General features: G+C 41.8%; 2 protein-coding genes across 4 annotated transcripts in view; one reads left to right on the top strand and one right to left on the bottom strand.

Moving 5' to 3' along the window:
* LOC121733354 (E3 ubiquitin-protein ligase Ubr3) overlaps window positions 1-21710 on the bottom strand; it is a 63762-nt gene that overhangs the window by 29161 nt on the left and 12891 nt on the right. Inside the window, exons 3-6 of the mRNA XM_042123569.1 lie at window positions 19932-20057; window positions 18846-18978; window positions 18433-18554; window positions 17142-18090 (exon numbers count right to left, since the gene is read on the bottom strand). Of these exons, the coding sequence (XP_041979503.1) occupies window positions 17142-18090; window positions 18433-18554; window positions 18846-18978; window positions 19932-20057 (1330 nt within the window). The remainder of the gene's footprint in view (window positions 1-17141; window positions 18091-18432; window positions 18555-18845; window positions 18979-19931; window positions 20058-21710) is intronic.
* On the top strand, window positions 836-16799 carry LOC121733355. Of its 3 annotated transcripts, none has more exons than XM_042123571.1 (10): window positions 836-1430; window positions 10397-10538; window positions 11019-11156; window positions 11375-11595; window positions 12212-12304; window positions 13048-13169; window positions 13972-14211; window positions 14621-14752; window positions 15384-15553; window positions 16357-16799. In XM_042123571.1, the coding sequence occupies exons 1-10, from the start codon at window positions 870-872 to the stop codon at window positions 16533-16535; spliced, it is 1998 nt and encodes a 665-aa protein (XP_041979505.1). In that variant the 5' UTR covers window positions 836-869; the 3' UTR covers window positions 16536-16799. The 3 variants fall into 3 exon arrangements, with proteins under 3 accessions (XP_041979505.1, XP_041979504.1, XP_041979506.1); XM_042123570.1 differs by lacking the exon at window positions 13048-13169 and adding an exon at window positions 12566-12693; XM_042123572.1 differs by lacking the exons at window positions 836-1430; window positions 13048-13169 and adding exons at window positions 7044-7548; window positions 12566-12693.

The raw sequence follows: 21710 nt of genomic DNA, 5'->3' as shown, positions 1-21710 counted from the left end.
AGTGCATTGAAGCTTTGTTGCCATTATGTAGGCTACAGGGAGGGGTATGTTAGTGTTGCCATGTTATTGCAGTTACCCAAATAAAGGGGAAATTTTAAATTGAATTAAAATAAAGGGGAAGTTTTTTGAAGTGGCTAGTAAAACAAATGTTACATAATTGGTTTCTTATAGCTAGAACAGAATTTTATAGTTATTAATTAACGGTGAACAAAAATGAATAATTTATAATATTTTTAGTTTTTGATGTAATATTGTAAGGTTTAATTAAAATTGCCAGTATTATGAACACAAGCGGAAAAAACCTTCGCATTTTTTCTCGACCTACATAAACTTGTAAATAAGTTTTATTACAATTATTGCAAAACCAACATAAAATATGTTAGGTGTTGACTGATGACTATTCATTTATACGTTGAACTGACGTACATAATAACATCTACAGTTTACACTGCACTGTGCGTATACATAAATAATTATATACTAATGCAGTAATGCTATGTTCAAACAACATAATAATAAGCCAGAAGCCTAGAGGTAACACAAAGAGCAACCTGTAACACGTATGTTGTGCAAATTCGAGGTCAGCCGTTTGAACGGCCAGCGCTCACTAGTTAAACCGGTACTGTGACTCACGGCAGTAGACGTGGGTTAAATGACCGACTAGCAGCTTTAAAAGAATACTTTTCAATCATAAAAGCAACCTTCAATACAAATAACATTCAAAATAAATAAATCTAAATTCGAAACGCACCATAATTCAAAACCCAACAAAGTGGGCAAAATCAATAGTAGCGAAAGTGGTTTTGTGAGCTGGCCACACCGGGCCGCTTCGCCGCACCCGTCGGACGGTCAGTGTGCATCCGGCCGGCATGTGGGTTAAAGTGTGTGCGTGTGTGGTGCTCATCCTCGGGCTGAGCCACGGCTTCCTCGACGACGCCGTGGAGGTCATCAAGCTCGGGAAGGAAATAGGTGAAGACGTGCTAGCTTCGTGGGAGATATTCGGGAAGGGGTACAATGTGACGGGCGGAGTGGAGTTGCCGTTTGGCGGGCGGCGGCGGGAGCGCGCGGTGCTGGCGCGGCTGGCGCAGATTACGAGGGCCATACAGCGCGTGGAGTCCGAGCTGGTGAACACCAGGAGTCTATCGCTGCTGCTGGCGAGCGCCGGCCGGGGCACTCGTCTCGAGCTACGCCTGCTGGAGGCGTCTGATCTTTTGGCGCGGGTGGGCGCAGCGGAGGCTCAGATGCGCGAGTACGTGCGCTACCAGGAGCAGCTGGAGCGCAGCACGCTGGAGTCGTTCGCGCTGTGGGCGGTCTCGCCGGACCGCGGTGCGCTGCCGGGCCTCGTGGAGCGCATCCATGCGTTGGTCGCGCCTCCAACGCACGCGTTCCTAGATAAAGGCATCCTGGCGCTAGCGGTCGACAGTCTACAGGTAAACAGCTGTGCATAGTATCTTCTTTGCTAAACAATTCGCAAAGTAGTCGAATTATACCTCCTTTTGCGTGATGGCCTTGAAATTCAACGGTTCAACGTCACGAACAATAAGTTACAAAAAACTATAATCGCCATCATTGATACTCATTTATAGTGGAGGTAGGATGAAATGTTTTTTATTTAAGACAGGACTGGAATTTGGATGGTATGATTGATGCGAATTCTTGGTAAGTAAATTATAATTTTCCTTAGGTTTTTATTAAAATCGATCAACAGCTCATTTCAACAATAATAAATTACATATTTTTATATTACCGTTAAGTGATGACTAATTAAGTAATTACTAATTAGTATCCCCTGCATCGCAATTCACAACCCTACATCAGTGTTTTTCAACCTTTTTGATGATGCGACCCCTACAACAGTAGCTCCATGACAATGATGATGACCCCCCTGGGGGGGTCGCGACCCGCAGGTTGAAACACACTCACTGCCTTGTAATACAGGGTCGATTTCCCAGAAGCGACGTTATCAAATAGAAGGTGCTAGTTGCTACCAACTTGCGACATGAGAACGAGATCACATTACACACAGCAAATCAACAAAAACGTAACAAAGAGTCTCGCTTGTCAGACAACTATCAACAACACTTGTATTGTTCAACACGCAAAAAGTAACGGAATCCAGCCCAAACCGCTGAATCGATTTTGCTGAAAGGCGTGGAAATACTTTGAGTCCCGGGAAAGGACATAGGATACTTTTTATCCATTCATGACAGAGTGACAGACAATGACAGTTAGGAAGTATTTGTAAACTAGGCCAAAACTCGTGTATCGCGCGGGAACCGTACCTTTTCCCGGGACAAAAAGTATCCCATGTCCTTTCCCGGGACTCAAAGTATCTTCATGCCAAATCTCAGCAAAATCGGTTCAGCAGTTTGGGCGTGAAAAGGTAACAGACAGACAGACAGACACACTTTCGGATTTATAATATTATGTATTAGTAATGTATGGATTATAATGCTGTAGCCTAAGTAAGAGAAGGATTAAAACAATTCCTCCTCCTCAGAGATAATAATATGATGTGTTGTGTGAGGCGGACTCTGGATATTGTTTCAATAATTTGTCACAACTTCGTCACCTGCCTATCTCTCTTCTCATAAACTTCCGCACTAATCACTTCCATAAGTGATAACAGCTACACCACAACTCATTGACATTTGATACCTAGTTAACTACATAATGAATAATGCACTTATCAATAATTATGATAACTTAATGAGAGTGATTTAATTGAATTGGTTAATAAATAACTACATTATTGATTTTTAGGGTTCCGTACCCAAAGGGTAAATACTGGACCCTATTACTGAGACTTCAATGTCTGTCCGTCTGTCTCCAGGCTGTAACTCAAGAACGGTATAGCTAGAGAGTTGAAATTTTCACAGATTATGTATTTCTGTTGCCGCTATAAGAACAAAATATACTAAAAATTAAATAAATTCAATATTTAAGGGGGGCTCCCAATTCCCATACAACAAACGTGATTTTTCAAACATTTTTTGCTCGGTATCAATGATGACAACAGGTAAGCACTAGAAATTTTCACAAAAGCCTTAATTATAATAATATGTGTACTCCCATCAATCGCGGAAAAACGAGACACAATAGCTCTTCTATTGTTATCGCGGTCGGATGTGGCCGCTTAAGTCTTCATGAATTAATAACTAATAATAATATTATTTAAATAAAAATTTAAGGCGGCTCCCATACAAAAAACACAAGTTTTGGTTGCTCTATAACGGCACGGAACCCTACGTGCGCGAGTCCGACTCGCACTTGACCGATTTTTATTATAACAGTATTAGACAAATTACATTCTTAAAAAACGTTTTAATTTAACTTAATGGGTACTGATTTAAAGATATTCTCAATTTTAACATTAAAATATATTCTAGGTTCAAGGTTTAAGTTAAAAAGTAAAAAATAATGCAATACAACAAATATATACCTAAAGTTCAATTATTTTCTACTTCAACGAATACGATTGACATAATGCAACTAAGTATAAGTAATAAGTATATTGTTCTTCCACATTTCCACTAATAAGTGACATAAATCATAATGAAGATTTATTGATTCCGTACGTGCGCGTACGGAATCCGTGCACGCCAGCGAGCGTACGTGCCCGCAGATACTAACCGTTCGCGTTATCATTGTGAGTGATATCTACTTCTTTATAAGGGTTCGATATGCATAATTTGTTTGTTATCGCACATAATTTAAATTAAAGATATTGAATATTGATCCTTAATAAAAATAGGATTCACAAAATATTCGGTCGGAAACCTTTTGACAGGCAAGAGCCATATAGTGGCAAAATACACTAGATTAACACGTTCAACAATGATGAGCCATGCTCCGGTAGCTATTTTCTGCTCGACCATTACTTTTAAATAGAAAACTGTCCTAATTATCTGTGATTAGGGCCTGATTATACCTACCGAGTAAAGTGGCGAGTCAAACTCACTCAAAAAAAAAACACTCGGCCGAGTACGTCCATATAAATCACTAGATATAGCGTCCGCAACTCCGTTGCTCCTAAATTCGTTTAGCACGCGGGGGCCGTAAATTTTTCCGGCATAAAAGTATCCTATGTCCTTTCCCGGGACTCAAAGTATCTCCATACCAAATTTCAGCAAAATCGGTTCATCGGTTTGGGCGTGAAGAGGTAACAGACAGACAGACAGACAGACACCCTTGCGCATTTTGTGAAATTTATAATATTTATAATATTAGTAAATAAGTAAGTATGTAATAGTATGGATACCGAGTGATAGGCCGAGGGCACTGTCTCGCCAATCCACTCGGTAGGTGTGATCATTATGGATATGCGAGTGATACTGATATTGACAGGCGACCGTTATGTCATGACTCACATTTCGTGGAGTCGGTGTCGTCCGTATTCGAAAGCAATTGCCCTCTTCCCTTTTATTTTTTGACCCCCGAGTTTGACCCCGAGGGCCTAACCCCAGTTTGGGGTCGATGTCGCCCCCAGTTTGGGGGGCGTTAAAGTTTATGATTGCATTTATTGCATTAGGGCATTTGATGGCAAAATCGTGGAATGCTGTTGGTAACGATAGTTAATAAATAAATGCCACAAATAGAAAAGTAAAATGATTAAGAATGAAACATTTCACTAATTTGGTAATTGATTTGTATTTAAAAAATTTGTAAAACAGTTTTATTAATATTAATTATTAAATGAAAATAAATTATTGTAAAAGTTGAACAAGACAACTTGCAAATATTTTTTTTTTTTATGAAATAAGGGGGCAAACGAGCAAACGGGTCACCTGATGGAAAGCAACTTCCGTCGCCCATGGACACTCGCAGCATCAGAAGAACTGCAAGTGCGTTGCCGGCCTTTTAGGAGGGAATAGGGTAATAGGGGAGGGTAGGGAAGGGAAGGGAAGGGAATAGTTGAGGGTAGGGAAGGGAATAGGGTAGGGGGGGGATTGGGCCTCCGGTAAACTCACTCACTCGGCGAAACACAGCGCAAGCGCTGTTTCACGCCGGTTTTCTGTGAGTACGTGGTATTTATCCGGTCGAGCCGGCCCATTCGTGCCGAAACATGGCTCTCCCACGTATAAAACTGGTACCTAATTCCCTATTTTAGGAAATTAAAAAAACCTTGCAAGAGTGTAGAGAATAATTAGATATTGTAATGACCATAATAATACATTTTAAATTTTTGAACATAATATATTAAGCTGTGATAATATATTATGTACTTAAAATTAAATTAATATAACACTGACATTAGTCATAATACTCATTAGTCATTATCAACTTAAATTAAGAGTACTATTCCATGTTCATTATAACAAAGAATGGTATAATTTCAAACCTATGACGATTAAATTTTAATATGATGTCGCTAGTCAAAAAACCCCAACTGACAACTCAGTACGAAAACTCCTATATAATATTATTATGTCAAAGGTTCACATAATGATAGTGTTAGTGGTGTTGAGTTCATTGATATCATTATCTTTCTTTGGAATTACCAAAAAATTGGCCAAATGCGAGTCGGACTCGCGCCCGTACCGATACAGAGCAAAAATTGGCTAAAAATTGTGTTTTTTTGTATGGGAGCCCCCCTTAATTTTATTTTTATTTTAATATTATTATCAAATATTAAAGAACACATAATATAACAAAAGAATGTGTGGAAATTTCAAGTGCCTACCTCTTGCCATTATTGATATAGAGCGAAAAGGGCCGAAAAAATCACGTTTGTTGTAAATATTAATTTTATTTTGTTTTCAGTATATTTTGTTGTTATAGCGGCGACACAATCTGTGAAAATTTCAGAAGTCTAGCTATAGCGGTTCTTGACATACAGCCTGGAGACAGACAGACGGACAGAGTACAGACGGACAGACAACGAAGTCTTAGTAATAGGGTCCCCTTTTTACCCTTTGGGTACGGAACCCTCAAAAAACCCGCATTTAGATGCTTGTTATTTTAGAATTACAAAAAAAAACTTAAACAATATTACAATTTACAGTATAGTCACAGTATAATGCCACAAGTATGTTTTGGCGTGTTGGTGATATTTTCATGTGGGCATGGCAAGCTATCAATGAAATGACACCGGAGTTAGTTTTCATTGCAGCCACATTAAAAATGATACTTGGATTACATTTTCAGAAGTGTGAAAGCTTATGAAGTGTCATTTTACAATGTGGTGTTTTATTCTGAATTCTGCCAAGCGCAAAAAGAACCTTGTATATTTATTACTTGGTACTTTTGTTTTGACATCAGTACTTTCTCAGTACAAACTTTTACTATCCAAACATCAATAAGGGGAATTGAACTATGAGTATCAAACATCCATACATCCAAAGTTTGGATTCCAAACTCTCATATTAATTAGTTTCAAAATGCACTCGTATTGAGCTCGTCAGCTGAGTCGAGGCGGGAGTCGGTCTACACTTTGGGGCATTGAAATTTGAACCCTATACCATGGTGATAAAGTTCACAGTAGCCGCATGGTAGAGTTGCGAAGTTAACTATAATTTATACATACGGGTGAACTAGTGACGCGATAAGATGCTTATCGATAAAATATAATATTGTGTTTTTGCGGAACAAATCTCTTTTTAACGGTCACGGTATAAAAAATTAAGATATTATAAAATATGGTATAAAAATAAGTGCCGATTTCATCAATTTAGGTAAGGTAATGTTAAAGTAGTGGTAGATAATATCTCTTTTCCTGTTAACCTTTTTTTTTTTGCAATGTAAGCATAAAATTAAAAAAAAAAACTTTCCAGGCTCCAGCTGATTCTACTGTGGTTGTTCACATTTAACAACAACACATTAAGTTACTTTGCTATAATATCACATATTATGCATGTTATCGATAAACGTAGGCAGAACCGGCAAAATTATTATAATTAACATGATAAGTTTAAAGCATCGAAAATTACACATAAATATTTTGAGAGAAACCGTATTTGGTTCGAGTTCGACGGAGGCGTATAAACATCGACTGTCGACAACTCCCCAGCCCATCACTAGCGAGTTACTGAACCGGGCGGCGCGCGGCGGGGGAGCCAGTGTTAGTTCGGCCTCGTTATGGGCCGCACGCGTATCACGATACTAAGCGCACTGGCGCTGCTGACGGCCGTCGCAGCCAGCGTCAGCCAGGTGGACAACCTGCGGAACACCTTCTATACCCTCGAGCATGAAGCCTACCGGAACATTTCCGACCCCGACTGGGCCCCCGGGCTGGGAGATGTGGCGCTAACAAAGGTCTTTGTGGCGTTCGACGCGCGCCTGCAGGCGCTGCCGCGACCACGAAGGATCGACACCAGGAACTTCCTCTGGAGGAAAGTCGGGGAGCATCTGCAGACGATTAATGGCTTCTACGACCACTTCGTCGCGTTCATGGCGCGTCAGGTGGTGCCGGGGGCGAAGCCGTCGCCAACGCGGGAGTGGTACGACCTGGCGGAGGCCAGCATCGGCGAGGGAGTCTCCGTGAGGCTGGTAGTGGAAAAACTGGCCGAGCTCATGGAGCACGGGGACCTGTTCCGGTCCATCCTCCAGGTAAAGCCGCGCGCTAGGTGGAAAGCGTACCTTCACACGTTTGATAGTGTACCGATTAACGCGTACATGAGATATTTCCCATGGAATTCGTCTTTGGGGCCCAATCTTATCGGCCTAGGTAGTGAAAATAGTATCTGTGAGATAGTGAAAAATTTTCCTGGTTATCTAGTGACTGTCGTGTAGAAAGTGAAGCCCTGTGAGTTAACGCTGATCACGTACTGCCGTGTTGCTGTCACGTTATAATCGGCGCGAGGACGGTGTTTAAGTCACAGAGATTGTGCGGATGACCTATTGAACTTATTATACGCAGATTCTTGTATAAACAACACTGTTTATACGCCGCAAATGTTTTGAACCACTTCAGATCTTAGCAACTATCGTTTGGTCCTAAAACTTCGAGGTAAACTGAAGCGTATTCGGAATTTCACAAACGCTATCACCACATTCTCATGCCTCTTTAATAATCCGAAGACCGCGAGAGGTAACGTGATATTCAAGACATACAATTCTGCCTTGAGAGTTGAGCAGTGTTTTCATCTATTTTCATTGACAATTCACTTAAACTTGCATAAACACAATTAATTAAGTTAATTCGTCACCTGAGCGATTGCACGCTTCCGTTCCACATAGCATAAAGTATATAAACCCGTCTCAAACAAAGACCTTCAGTCACTCGATAACCGACTTCCCAAAGGTTGTTAACATTATTCCTGACTCATTTGATACCCGATTCGGACGGATATAACAATGCCCTCTGGGCCTCTACGAGAGGGGAACACAACACTCTGAGAGGAGAAACCAACACAATGACTGTTTGGATTACTTGATGCCCTATTATAAATGCGATATAATAGTGCTTTTGTCTGTCTGTCTTGCCTCTTCACACCCAAACCGCTAAACCGATTTATCTGAAATATCGCATATTGAGTCCCTGGAAAGGACATAAAGGATAAAAAGTATCCTATGTCCTTTCCCGGGACTCAAAGTATCCCCATACCAAATTTCAGCAAAATCGGTTCAGCGATTTATGCGTGAAGAGGTAAGAGACAGACACACTTTCGTATTTATAATATTAGTATGGATTCTAATAGAATTATTATATAGTCTTCTTAACAAGGAATAGTTTTCATCCGTTTCTGCAAACGCAGCCGCTTGCTAAACAAAATCAAATGCAACTCTGTTATTGCGTTTATATTATAACCCAATTAAGCTGATTATACAACCGGACGTTCGAATGAAGCCGAATAAGTGTTTCATCAATTATTATGGGCAAGCCCTTCTCACATAACAATTTACATAGTATCAACTAAACCGATTTTGATGTGTTTCACTTTGAGTCCCGGTAAAGGACATAAAAAATATGAAATGTTTGGTTCCCGTGCAAAAAACGATCTAAGTTGCGTGCAACATCTAGTTTTCCACAAGGAAACTATTAATGCAACAGACGAGACATACTGAAATCAGTTGTAATGGAACCTTGACATAGAAACCAAGATTAAATGGCAGTGCCGTATCGCCCGCTCGCTGGCAGGCCATAAACAATATGACAGTCATGTAAACACATCCAGACGACAATATATTAAAATATACAAACAGTAGAGTAACTCAGTCGTGTCCTTGAAATTTAATTCTCTAAACTCAGAGATAATTTTGACGCAAGCGCGACATTAAATTGTTTAACATTTTTCTACGAAATCGGGCGGTTAGTCGGTTATAGTAGCGGCGTTAGGTGGGGGCGACGGATAAAAAAAGGGGCGCTGAAGCCAAACAAAAGGGGTGCGAAATTTTTTCAGCATTATCAACACCCTGGGCGCCGAAGAAATCTCGCTCTGGGCGCTGGTAGTTCTAAAACCGACCCTGGGCCGTTGGCGGTTACTTATGAAAATAATCTACCGTACTCTTTACTACCGTATGTCCATAATATTATACAACATACAAAAACAAAGATGTTACAGTTACTTGCGATACAGTATGACTAACTTTTAATTATATTTAAACTTCACCTGGAACATGTTATTTACAGTTAGGTACAGTTTATGTAAATTACTTCTTTACTTGTGTATAACGGACAATTTGCAAATTGAGGTAATTTAAAATCGCCCGTCATTGTTTTAACTCTGTTTACTTCAAGAAAGTTATTAAATTCGTCAAAAATCTCATCACAACCGTAAAAAACCCAACACCAAATTCTTTACCAGTAAAGCGGTGACAACAAAAACCCTTACCGAGTACTCGAATATCAAATATTATCAATAAACCGCACATTATCCGGTGTGTTACCCGCGCACGATAATAGACCGCATCCGGCGCATGACGGCAGCTGGTCGCGCTGCGCATGCGCACGTGCGGAATAAACAACATAGTCAAGGAAACCCCATAGCAAAACATCCCATCAATACTAATTTAAGTGAATATTATGTCAATGAATGGCAAGTTTTATGCGCCTGCGTCGATTAATAACATTGTTCTGCCCTCTAATGATATAATAATATTATGATCTACTGTATATTACTCATACTGTGGTAGTACGTTACGTATAGAATAAAAACACGACAAGGAAGCGGCAGGCTACATTCTAGAACGACGTGCAACAAACCAAATGAGACCAAGTTTATAAATTGACTTAGACCGATTAAACCTAAGTTCCTACCATATTATACGAAATTAGGGCTATTCTATAATATCTATGGACGCTTCACACTTTTTAGATTTCAATGTGTGTGTATTCTTAGGTGTAAACATGCGCCCTCAATAGAGATGCTCCTCACCTATCCTTTACATCAATCACAACAGATCCATTTGGGTCACAGTGACGTCATGGCTTTAAACACCATATTTCACTTTCCAGCAAGAGCAAGCTGACCTCTGCGAGCTGCAGCTGTCTCCGCACCAGGTGGTGTACGACATGTACAACACCATCGCGCTGGCAGAGATCAAGGCGTACGCGATGATGCAGTTCTCCTGGATGCTACTCAGGGTCTACGCTAGAGGTCAGGGACCAGGGTCCACTATATCTTACAAACAAAATTTCACCATATGTCAAGAGTTTTTGTTAGCCAGAAACTATCATGTTTGAAAATAATAGGCTATCACCAGTGAAAGCAATTGGTATCAATATCTTCATTATCATTTGAGAATTTTGTGTGTTTACAGTATCACGTAAAAGCTACCAATTAAACATCCTCTTAAAGATTTCGTGAAGTAACTTTGTCTCGAGCTTAGCCAGCCTAGTGTCAGTGTGCCATCATTTTAGAATTTGTGGAATGAAGAAAAAATAAACAAGACACACTATAAGGTCAACATGCACTTCGTCACCATCCTTAATGAAGTGCAATTAAGAGAATTGCTCCAATGTTCAACAATTAACAACACACTACAATCCACACGAGTTCATTGCAGAAACTTCACAACAAAATAAATCACAATAAAGCAGATACTTTAACTGAAAAACCATAATTTTGAAATTTCAGGCAACTACTCTCAAGAGGCCAACCTAACGCGAAAGAGGTATGCGGAGAGAACTGCTCGAACTGCCGCCTTGGCCCGTTCAGCTCTGACCATGGCCAGGAGAGACGTGTACCGGTGCAACCCAGACAACCATGTAGCTGGTAAGTTACACGAGGCCAGATAACCCAATGCTCTTTTGGCCTAAGTCAGGCCTATGTTAGAGACTGGGGAACTTTTTAATTAAAAGCTAAGATACCAGACGAATTTTCGTGTAACTCAAATCCTACCCCTCGCAGCAGAAAAATATCATATAATCCAGAAACGAAACCATAAATTAACCGGCACCTTTCTCACACCCTATCTCTTTCTCTTATTTCAGGTGAGACATACGCCGAAGTGACCCGTCTCCTGCAGGGCTACATCGAGAACGAAGTGGATCTAAACGGGGATGGGACGTGCAAGGAGAACTGCCCATACTACACTGTAGCGGCCAGCCACAGCTGCTACGACCCGCACGGCTACTGCAACGTCCAGAAGCGCTGCACGGGCCGCATCGTCAACTGCCAGTACATAGACTCTGACATGTGGGTCTGCCCTGCCGTGAGTGCTTTCTTTGATAGATTGACACGTCGCCACGCCTATATCTTAGCCAAGTTGTAATCAATGGCGTAACAATAGGGTGGCAGTCTGGCAAAATGCCTCGGGCCCACAACCTAAAAGGGCTGGCTCAAGAGGCCGTGAGCTCAGAAGTATTTGTTACATTAACATAAGTCATAACCCATAAAAGAATTTGCCACGGGCCCCGAATGGTAAGGTATAGTTACGCCACTGGTTGTATAAATAAATGAAATATATTGAAATTAAATCATATTATATGGTTGAAAACTTAGAAGTGACAATAAAAAATAAGAGATTCTAGTAGTTCGAATTATAATATTATGTCGAGAATATTAGACAATGGTTCGAAAAATCCTGTATGTAGAATTTATATTGTATTATTGTTTACATTTGTGGCCGCATTGCACGTATGCTAAATCAGTATTTGCTTTTACAGTTAGTAAATATTGTGAACATCTCATTTACATAATAACTTGATAATGCCGCATGTTAATAAAACGTGAGCAAAAGAGATAACATTTAATGGTTTTAGCAATTAAACAGAGTTTTAGATTGAAATAGTGTGCTACAAGAATTTGATTTTTTTTTTAAATTCCAGAGTCGAAGCAATAACCGCAGATACGAGTTCATAGAATACGAGAACGGCCGCGTCCTCGGCAAACCGGGACACTGTAGACTCGGTACCACAAAGGTAATAAAAAACTACTCGAATTGGCAGATAGTTAAAAATTTTGAGAACGTAAAGAAAAAAAAATCTGTTTCAAAAATACAAAAATGTTGAAAGAATGTTGTCCTGAAATTATGAAATGATGACCAAGGTGTTCTTATTTCGATTGCAGCTTAACCTAAAAGCTGAATTCTTGAGATTTAACAAACACAAAAGTATTAAGTATGGCTTATTTGTGGCCAACTGCCAAGTGTTAGGACAGATAATACAATGTGAGGTGCGCAGGTGGACTCGTGGTGGCGCTGGCTATTCTGGCACTGCTCCTACTGCATGTGCCTCTGCGACGAGCCCGGCCCTACCTCCGACCGCTACTTCAGCCTATGGTCCTCCACCTCCGACGTCAAAAACAACAAGTCAGTGTCCCCAATTCGGGACACTCACACATGTTTAGAGAATGCCGGGTTGCCTGGTTAGGGCACCGATATAGGATTCTACAGATTCTACATCCAAGTCTTTCATCACAAAATACATACTACTCCTTTCTTCTGATTAATTTCGTTTCGAATCTTAAGACTGATGCTAAATCAGGCTCTATGAGATTAATGGGTCTTCGTGTTTGCCGCTGTCAATCCTGGTGTTATTACAGGATAGGAGCGGTGACAATGTGTAGTGACCCAATGCCCATCAAAAGAAAATACAGACATTTCTCATTGTCAAAAGATTTTAACCATCATAACATCCAACTTAATACAATATTCTCTCCAAAGGTCGACTCGTGGTGGAGAGTCGTATACCATTGCTCGTACTGTTTCTGCCTTTGCGAGGAGACGGTGGGGCACGAGAGGACCTTCAGCCTGAGGGAAGCGGGGGCTGACATTGACAACAACAAGTCAGTAAACCTGCCATAGCTGAGGGAACGGAGCTATGTGCTTGGGATTTTTAAACCGGGTTTAACTTTAACAGGGCTTTTTGGGTATCTAAAGTTTATTTTGGTGCTAAATTGTGATTAACCGGGAGTACCAAAAAGGTTTTAATGCTTAGATGGGTATCTTTTGCTTTATTTACTTTGTTATAGGGCTTTAACCAGGCTTATATTATGACTAAATCAAGGCAATTTCTAACATTTGTGGGTGTTTATAACTTCAGTGCGTCAAACCTAGTACAAAAAAGGTTTTAATGTTTAGATGGGTATTTTATGTGGTATTTTAAATTTTTTGCTTTTTTTACTTTGTTATGGGCTTTAACCAGGCTTATATTATGACTATATCAAGGCAGTTTCTAACATTTGTGGGTGTTTATAACTTCAGTGCGTCAAACCTATCTGACTTATTATGGTTATTGAATAATCTAATTGGATCATACATATTACATAGTCTTGCCATGTTTTAGAATTTTATATCATGACACATAAGTCAGTCAGGTTTTGCCACTGCTAAGTTTAGTTTAAGTTAATCTTGATTTGTTTAAAATTGGTGATTCAATTTTTACTATTATTGCTTTTTATAAATTAAACGGGTTTTATAACATTTTAAGATGGCAATGATGCCCATGGTATCATAAATATTTGCATGTGGTTTTACACACACAGGCACAAAATTGTAATAAAAATAATAATCCTTTAAAAGGTACAACAACCCTGTATTCCAGGGTTGTCTCCTCTACAAAATGTTAACTCTCTGCTCTCCGTTCAGGGTCGTAACTGGCGTACGTCTGGTGAAGCACGGCCAGGTGTTCCACCTGCAAGTGAGCGAGGGACACCTGGGGCCGCGGGGCAACGTGACCCCCGGCGGCTGGGTGCCGGTGCAGCGGTTCGCGATCACCGACAAAGGGGTGAGGGAAGGCGAGGACTACCACACACTGACGTACGAGCGACGAGCCATTGATCTGGATGAGCTGGAGGCGCCTGTGGGCCGAGTGCTCACGGGAGTCAGGTGAGCAGATCTTAAGCAATTATTATTAACGTCAACGAAGAAGGCATTATTAAGTATACCAAAAAAAATCAAGTCATGTGAATAGAGGCTAAAGATAACAGAATCGCCAGTCCATAGCCTTTACCCAAGAACTCAGGATTGTCATTTTCATCGCAGAGAGACCATATCTATTTTAAATCTCTCTAACAAAGCTTCTGGAGCGGAACTGGAACGAACAAATATTTTAAAGGATAATGACGATTAAAGATGACTTTATATTCAACAATATGTACGCCCGAAGAAAATATCAAAATCCACTTTCTACTAAACTATAGCAAACGACGTTAATTATCTTGTGATGATGGCTATTGCTGACACGACGTTATCCATCTTATGACGACGACTACAATGGCGTTGCTGATGTTTCCAGGTTCCGTATGATCGGCGCGCACCTGCACTTCGAGATCCGCGCGACGATGTTCAACTACACGACCGGCCGCCTGGCGCCGCTGCACAGCGAGTGGATATCCAACGACAACACAGACGTTGGCGACACACCACGGTAAGAATAACTTTGACAGAATTTCTAGGCAGTGGCGTCCTTACCCATTGCGAGGCTCCGGGCGGTCTTTGCGAGGACCTGGGCGGCAGGCCTTTTTGTCTTACGAAAAAATATCTTGCGAGGCCCCTGTAAGAGCGAGGCCCCGGACGATTGCCCTGTTCTCCATCCTCTAGGGCGCTACTGTTTCTAGGTTTTATAAAAGGCAGCAACAAGATTTGAGAGTAAATAAATCCCAATAATAGATATATTTAAGGCCCTTTGGAGTGTTTCTAAGCTCTTCCAGCAACAACTTTATAAGGTTTGAGACTAGATCCCTCTTAAAAATAGCGTGTAACTGTTGAAGGTCATATTATATTGTTAAAAATGTTATCAACATCTACTCAAAGGAATGGGTCTAGCAAACGGAAAATTAAGTCTCCATAACACATTTTGCCACAAAGAAGACGTCCGTGCGTATGCTTAAAACGACAATAAGAAATAATTTCTGTCATGAACACCAGTTGTAATCCTGATATTTGAAAATTTAGTCCATACAAACAGTACGATAAAGATATTGAGTCATAAAACCAAACTAGATAACATAATATCTGTTATAACGAATGATATTAAATCTGTTATAACGACTTTTCAGTAAGAAGCTCGAACTCATCCGTCCGGACATACCAATACGCGGCAACGTGCCGCTACAAATAGATTCAGCGCACGACCAGTTCGTGGAATTCACACATAGCGACCTGGACGCTGATGCTGCACAGAGCACCGTGCCGTTCTTGGACATACAGCCCGTGCAGCCGGCGAGAGGTGAGTTACTTTAGTTGAAACAGGTTTAGGGGTTAAGTCGTTTATGTTTCATAGAGGAAGAGAGAAAAAGTATGTGTATGATGTGCATGGGCATTTGAGATAGAAAGAGATAGAAGTTGGAACAGGTAAGTTAGTTAAGCACTATGTAAGTTAAAATATAGCAACGAAAACCAACCTATAAGTAAATGCATTCCCACAATTGGAGCCTGATAGGTTGTTGATACGCTGAAGTGGCCCAAGGCTTGATACTGTTTATAATTCTTAACCGACATTATAAGGAGGTTATATATATTATATCCGATGTGTTTTTAACATCTTATATTATATAAAATTCTCGTATCACAATGTTAGGCCGCGTACTCCTCCGAAACGGCTTTACTGATTTTAACCAAATTTTATATGCATATTCAGTGGGTCTGAGAATCGGCTACTGGGTACTTTTCATATTGATAAGTGCATTTGTTGAATAAATAATAGTAAATTATTACAACTCGAGACTGACGGCGACCATTGTTTGTGCGACGGGATAGCGAAGGACGTTGCCATGGTGACATACTTATTTAGTCACTTTAATAAAATAATATGGGCGAAATACTTAAATGGCAAAGAAACGTTTGCCGGGACAGCTAGTAATATTATAAGCCTTGTAATGACGTAAAAGTTACTTGTAGTTTTATATTTATTCTTACAAAATTGTAATGTTTGTAAAAAGTTGATGCTTGTAATTGGGGTAACCTGGGATAATTAACATAAATTAATAAATATCTAATCTATCTAAATCACTAATCAACAAATATTTTCAGGAGCGGGCCTACTGACCGGCGCGGGGGTCTACCACCGCGGCGCGCTCCACAGCGGCGGGTTCCTAGGCCTCAAGGTGATAAGCTACGACATGACACGGCACATCCGCGCCGACCCACCACCCGCGGGATACGATGATGATGATGAGGAGAGCAACGTACTCCCATCTGATGTGCAGTGAGCGTATACGCAGTTTGCGTGCGCGCCGTGCATACGTATACGCGGTTGCATGTCCGAGTTGCGTGCGCGAAGCTTGTGTGATTGCGTGCGCGTTGCTTTAGTTTCATCGAGTTTAGAATATACGAACATTAAAATTAAGTAGGTTGACTTGAATAATTATTTGATTGAAGTTTAAGTGCTACTCCGATGTGATTTAATTTAAACGGGGTATTATACTCATTTAGTGTTAATTATTATTAATATTTTAAAATAAATTTGTAAAGTGCAATTGCTATTTTCTTTCAACACCCTAAACTGTTTGCATTATATTATTTATAGGCGCGACATAGGAAATTACGATGTAGACTTTATATTTTGTAAAATATTGTAAGTACAAAATTGGCACAAAACACCTCGCCTTGGCGAAATGTTCGAAATATATAATTGTACATACAATTATGCTATTATTTGAAGGTGTCTCCACATTAAGCAGCCGACCACTGACGGCGGTCTGAAGTTTATAAATTCTATAATTAATTCTATAGTTAAGCGTTCGCGTTATTAGGGGAATGTTGTGCCGGCGGCCACAATGTGAGTTCACCTTCATATAAAAGGAATGTTCACTAACCTGTACTCGGAGCGGATGGTATGCGAGCGCGATGAGGGCGCGCGGCGGCGGCAGCAGGTCGGCGGCGCGCAGCCCCAGCGAGCGCGTCGCGGCGCACAGGAACGCCGCCAGGTACCGGTGCAGCGGGAAGTGGAAGCTGGCGTGCGCGGGCGGGGGCGGGGCGAGCGCGGGCGTGGGGGCGGGGTCGTAGCCCACCGCCCGCAGCCACGCGCGCAGCCGCCGCAGCGCCGCGCACACCACGCCGCGCGCCAGCCCGCCCTGCGCCGGCTCGCTCAGGTGCGCCAGCACCGACCACATCGGGTACGCGGCCGCCTCTAGCTCGCACGAGAACGCCGCGTAGTAGGACGACGGCTCGAACTCGATGTGGCCGCCCGTCTCGCGCACGTTGACGTTCATGCCCTGCAGCATCGCGAGGAACTCGAACCACATGTCGACGAGCGCCTCGTCCGCGAGGAACAGCAGCGCGACGCTGCGGTGCGACAGCACGTTATTGAAGTCGGACACGAGCGGCCAGTAGCAGTGCTCCTTCATGACGCGGCGCGTGCAGTCGATGACGCGGTGGCGGTTGCGGGCGGGGTCGTGGAGGGTGTGGCGCACGAGGATCTTGCCCATCATGAGCTGGAGAGAGAGCACCATGACGTGGAGGAGGCGGAGCTCGCGGACGCAGCGCAGGGCGAGCGCCTCGTTGGAGAACAGCTGGACGGACATGTGCACGACGCGGTTGGAGAGGGTCTCGGGGTCGGAGGAGCCCTCGAGCACGAGCGGCATGCGGGCGTAGTGCAGCACGAAGGTGCGCGTCAGGTGCTCCTTGTAGTCCTGGTCGGGCAGCATGTTGAGCAGGAAGCACACTACGTTCTGCGGGAACTCGTACTTGAACGTCCAGAACAGGAACTCGTCCAGGAGCGTGTTGTGCGTCAGCCGCGGCGCCAGCGCCGGCAGATCCCGGTATCTGTTTCACACAATAACCAGTTATTTAGGAAACTCGTAAAAATGACATCGAAAAATAAGTCAACCTGCACAGTGTAGACTATAGAGTAATTAAATAATCATAGTAATAAAACAAAATATTAATACATTTTCTTATTTCACTATTTAATTTAAAGTCGAAGAAGTTTTTTACTGTACTTTAAATCGAGTTTTGTCTTATATTTTAGCGTTAGTTCACATGCCCAAATCTGTTATAGTTAATCATTAATTTAATATATTATTATCGTTCTTTAAAAGGCATGAACTTAAGGTACTGAACGGGACTGGCGCAAATGCCTCATCACTGACAAAATATCCAACTCACTCGTCAGGCGGCTCGGGCGCGGGGAAGGACTCGATGGCCTTCTCGTACATGTTGTGGGACTCGCACATGTAGTGGCCGTACTCCGTGTCCGGGAACGGCGGCTCCACCAGGTTGCGGTACATCTGGAACCGTTACACGATAACATTAACAACCTGGTACTACAAACTTATACTAGATAATATACTCTAGCGAAGATTTGTTCAAAATGTTAAGGGGGCATTTTTTTTCACAGCGTTGTGTCTGTGTCTTGTGTCTGGGAATCACGTTTCGCAACGAAACGTGTACTTTGTATAATAATCAAAGAGCACTTTTAATAATAGCGTAGCCTAAAAACGGATTTTCACAACATTCCAGAGTAACCCCAAGTCATGTGTTCATTTTTTTTTGCTATATTGCTATTTAGTATTACATACCTGTGGGTTGATAAGCGCCTTGGTCATAGCGCCTCGCATGAGGTCCCCCATGTTGTTGAACTCCATCAGCATCTGCACGTATCCCTCGCACTCCTGGATCGCCACGCGGTAGTTGTCAGAGCTGGTCAGCGTGCTAGAATTTTATAGAACAAAGTTATTATCAAAAGCAGCCCCGCAATTATAAATACGCCGTTATTGGCCACTGGAGCAGCAGCGCCCATAGAGGTCCTACGGATTTTATGAAATAAGGGGGCAGACGAGCAAACGGGTCACCTGATGGAAAGCAACTTCCGTCGCCCATGGACACTCGCAGCATCAGAAGAGCTGCAAGTGCGTTGCGGGCCTTTTAAGAGGGAATAGGGTAATAGGGGAGGGTAGGGAAGGGAAGGGAATAGTTGAGGGTAGGGAAGGGAATAGGGTAGGGGTTAGGGGATTGGGCCTCCGGTAAACTCACTCACTCGGCGAAACACAGCGCAAGCGCTGTTTCACGCCGGTTTTCTGTGAGAACGTGGTATTTATCCGGTCGAGCCGGCCTATTCGTGCCGAAGCATGGCTCTTCCACGTATTTTCATCAGGAGATCCATTTTTCCGTGATAAAAAGTGTCCTATTTCCTTTCTCGGGATTCAAAGTATCTCCATGCCCAGCAAAATTGTTTCATCGGTTTGAGCGTGAAGAGGTAACAGACAGACAGACACACTTTCGCATATATAATATTATATGGATAGAAGTGATAGCAGCCTTATAAATAAACAAAGAATAAGATTTGTTTTTGAAACCATTTTCCTGTTTTGTCTTACATTATTTGGGCATACCCCATAGCCATGTGTGACGGACAGCAACATGAATTAGTTACTAAGTCCTTCGTTTATAAATAAAGGAGTGAGTTGTTTATTATATTTTGGCATGTATGTACATATATACAAATGTAACCTATTATTTCGTTTTCTGAATAAAGAGAAACTTTGCAAAAGACCTAATGCTACTCATCTCACTCACACTATCTTGTTTCGACGTAAAGACTGAGATAGCAAAAGAGACCGGTACCCTTAGATCACACCATGTAAAGGTCAGTACACAGTACATACCTGTTCTCACGAAAGTGTTGCAGCAGGCGCAGCACGAGTCGCGGCATCATGGCCTCCGCGACGCACATGAGTTCCGCGGGCGCGGTGCCCGGCCGCGGACACTTGTTGCCGTGGTTGCTGCAGAACCTGGAAACGGCAACCAGAGGGGTTAGTTTTGAATCCAGCCACAGACCAAAACCAGCAAACGAAAGATTGCTAATTGTTACGCAATAGCCAGCGTCTAAGGACAAAACAACAACAGTCAGGGTTAGCACAGCAAAATGCGAGCGATTCTCTTTGCCATCACTCGCTTTGTTCAATCTGCCGAAAAAAAACTCTTTCTTATTTGACCATACTAAAGATTGCTGAAATTGTTTTCTGAGAAGTGCTCTTTGGCGAATATTTTTGTTATTATCAAGCTAGCCTTTTGTTTTTAAATTACTTCTTTAATAATAGGATATCAAAACAGGTTTGTAATTTTCCATATCTATTCCCATGTTCACACAAATATATGGCTATCGCTGAATATACTTTAAAGGCGTTATCCAGTTTAGTAATACAAATTATTTAATTGAATATCTATTCATAAATAACACGAATATGGTGGCAATGCGAACGAGTTATCAAGGTGTCCCACGCTACAAAGTTGTGACTTGTGTGATAATTTGATAAATAGAAGGTTGTGGACAGGACATGGGTACATATTTAGTTTATAGGAAGTTATTTTTCACTTAGATGGTGATTATAGGAAATATATGGGCTTGAAGAGAGACCACATACGAAGACTCTTCATCAGCGACGACCGGAAATGTGGTGGATTTAAAAACTGAACTTATGCCTGGATGGGTAAGCGTTGTGGTAAAAGGGTATGTATACCGCCATTACAAACCACTAATCACCACAAGAAATGGAAAGTTAAAATAAAAAAATATATACAGCATCCTCATTTTTTGGAAGTCAGTAAATAAATAGCCATCATCATCATCCACATGGCCTTGTGTACTTTCGCGACGCTTCCTGGCGTATACGCTCGGAGTGCGGCCAAGTGGGATGTTCAAAATCTATACTGTCATCACAAACCCCCTAATGCCAGAAGAAATTGAAAATTAAAATTATATACAGCTGAACATAGAATCTCCTCCTTCATTAACAATCGGTTTTAAACATAGCTTATAGCCATCATCATCATCCCTATGACCTTGTGTCTCCACTTTCGCAGCGCTTCCTGACGTATACGCTCGGAGCGCGGCCAAGTCGGTGTTCGGCGTAGGCGGATGACGTCACACCGCGGCACCGGTGGGCGACGCGTAAATGGATAATTAATCGAATTCGCCACACGAGCTGCCCAGCGATTGTAGGGTGATGTGATCTTCGCAATGTCATAAGCCTTGGTAAGACTGACAGAAGCCAGACAGATAGTAAACAAAGATGGGAAAATTTATTTATTAAGGGCCTGTTTCACCACTTCCTGATAAGTGATAAGGCTACCCACCAATTAACTTGACAGATCCGGTATGTAAAATATGTCAAAAAAGTTGTGAATAGCCTATTAGGCACTTTATCAGAAAGTGGTGAAACAGGCCCTTATTATTTATATTAAAGAACATGTAGATTGCAAGTTCCTCGCCTGACGACTGACAAGAAAGACGACCTATGCGTCAAATAAGCATATAATATTATGGTGCATGAGCAAAAACTCGATCTGATCTATTATCAGTCGTGTTTGTCATCAGTTTTATGTGGAGAGTGACTTCTATGGAAGGAAACCCCTTTTCTTAGAATTGGAGACGGAATACGGAC

This window comes from Aricia agestis, chromosome 13 (assembly GCF_905147365.1).
Source record: "Aricia agestis chromosome 13, ilAriAges1.1, whole genome shotgun sequence".
In the NCBI taxonomy this organism is placed as follows: Eukaryota; Metazoa; Arthropoda; class Insecta; order Lepidoptera; family Lycaenidae; genus Aricia; species Aricia agestis.
Note: the sequence above shows the minus strand (reverse complement) of the source record. Positions and strands in the feature narration are given on the sequence as shown.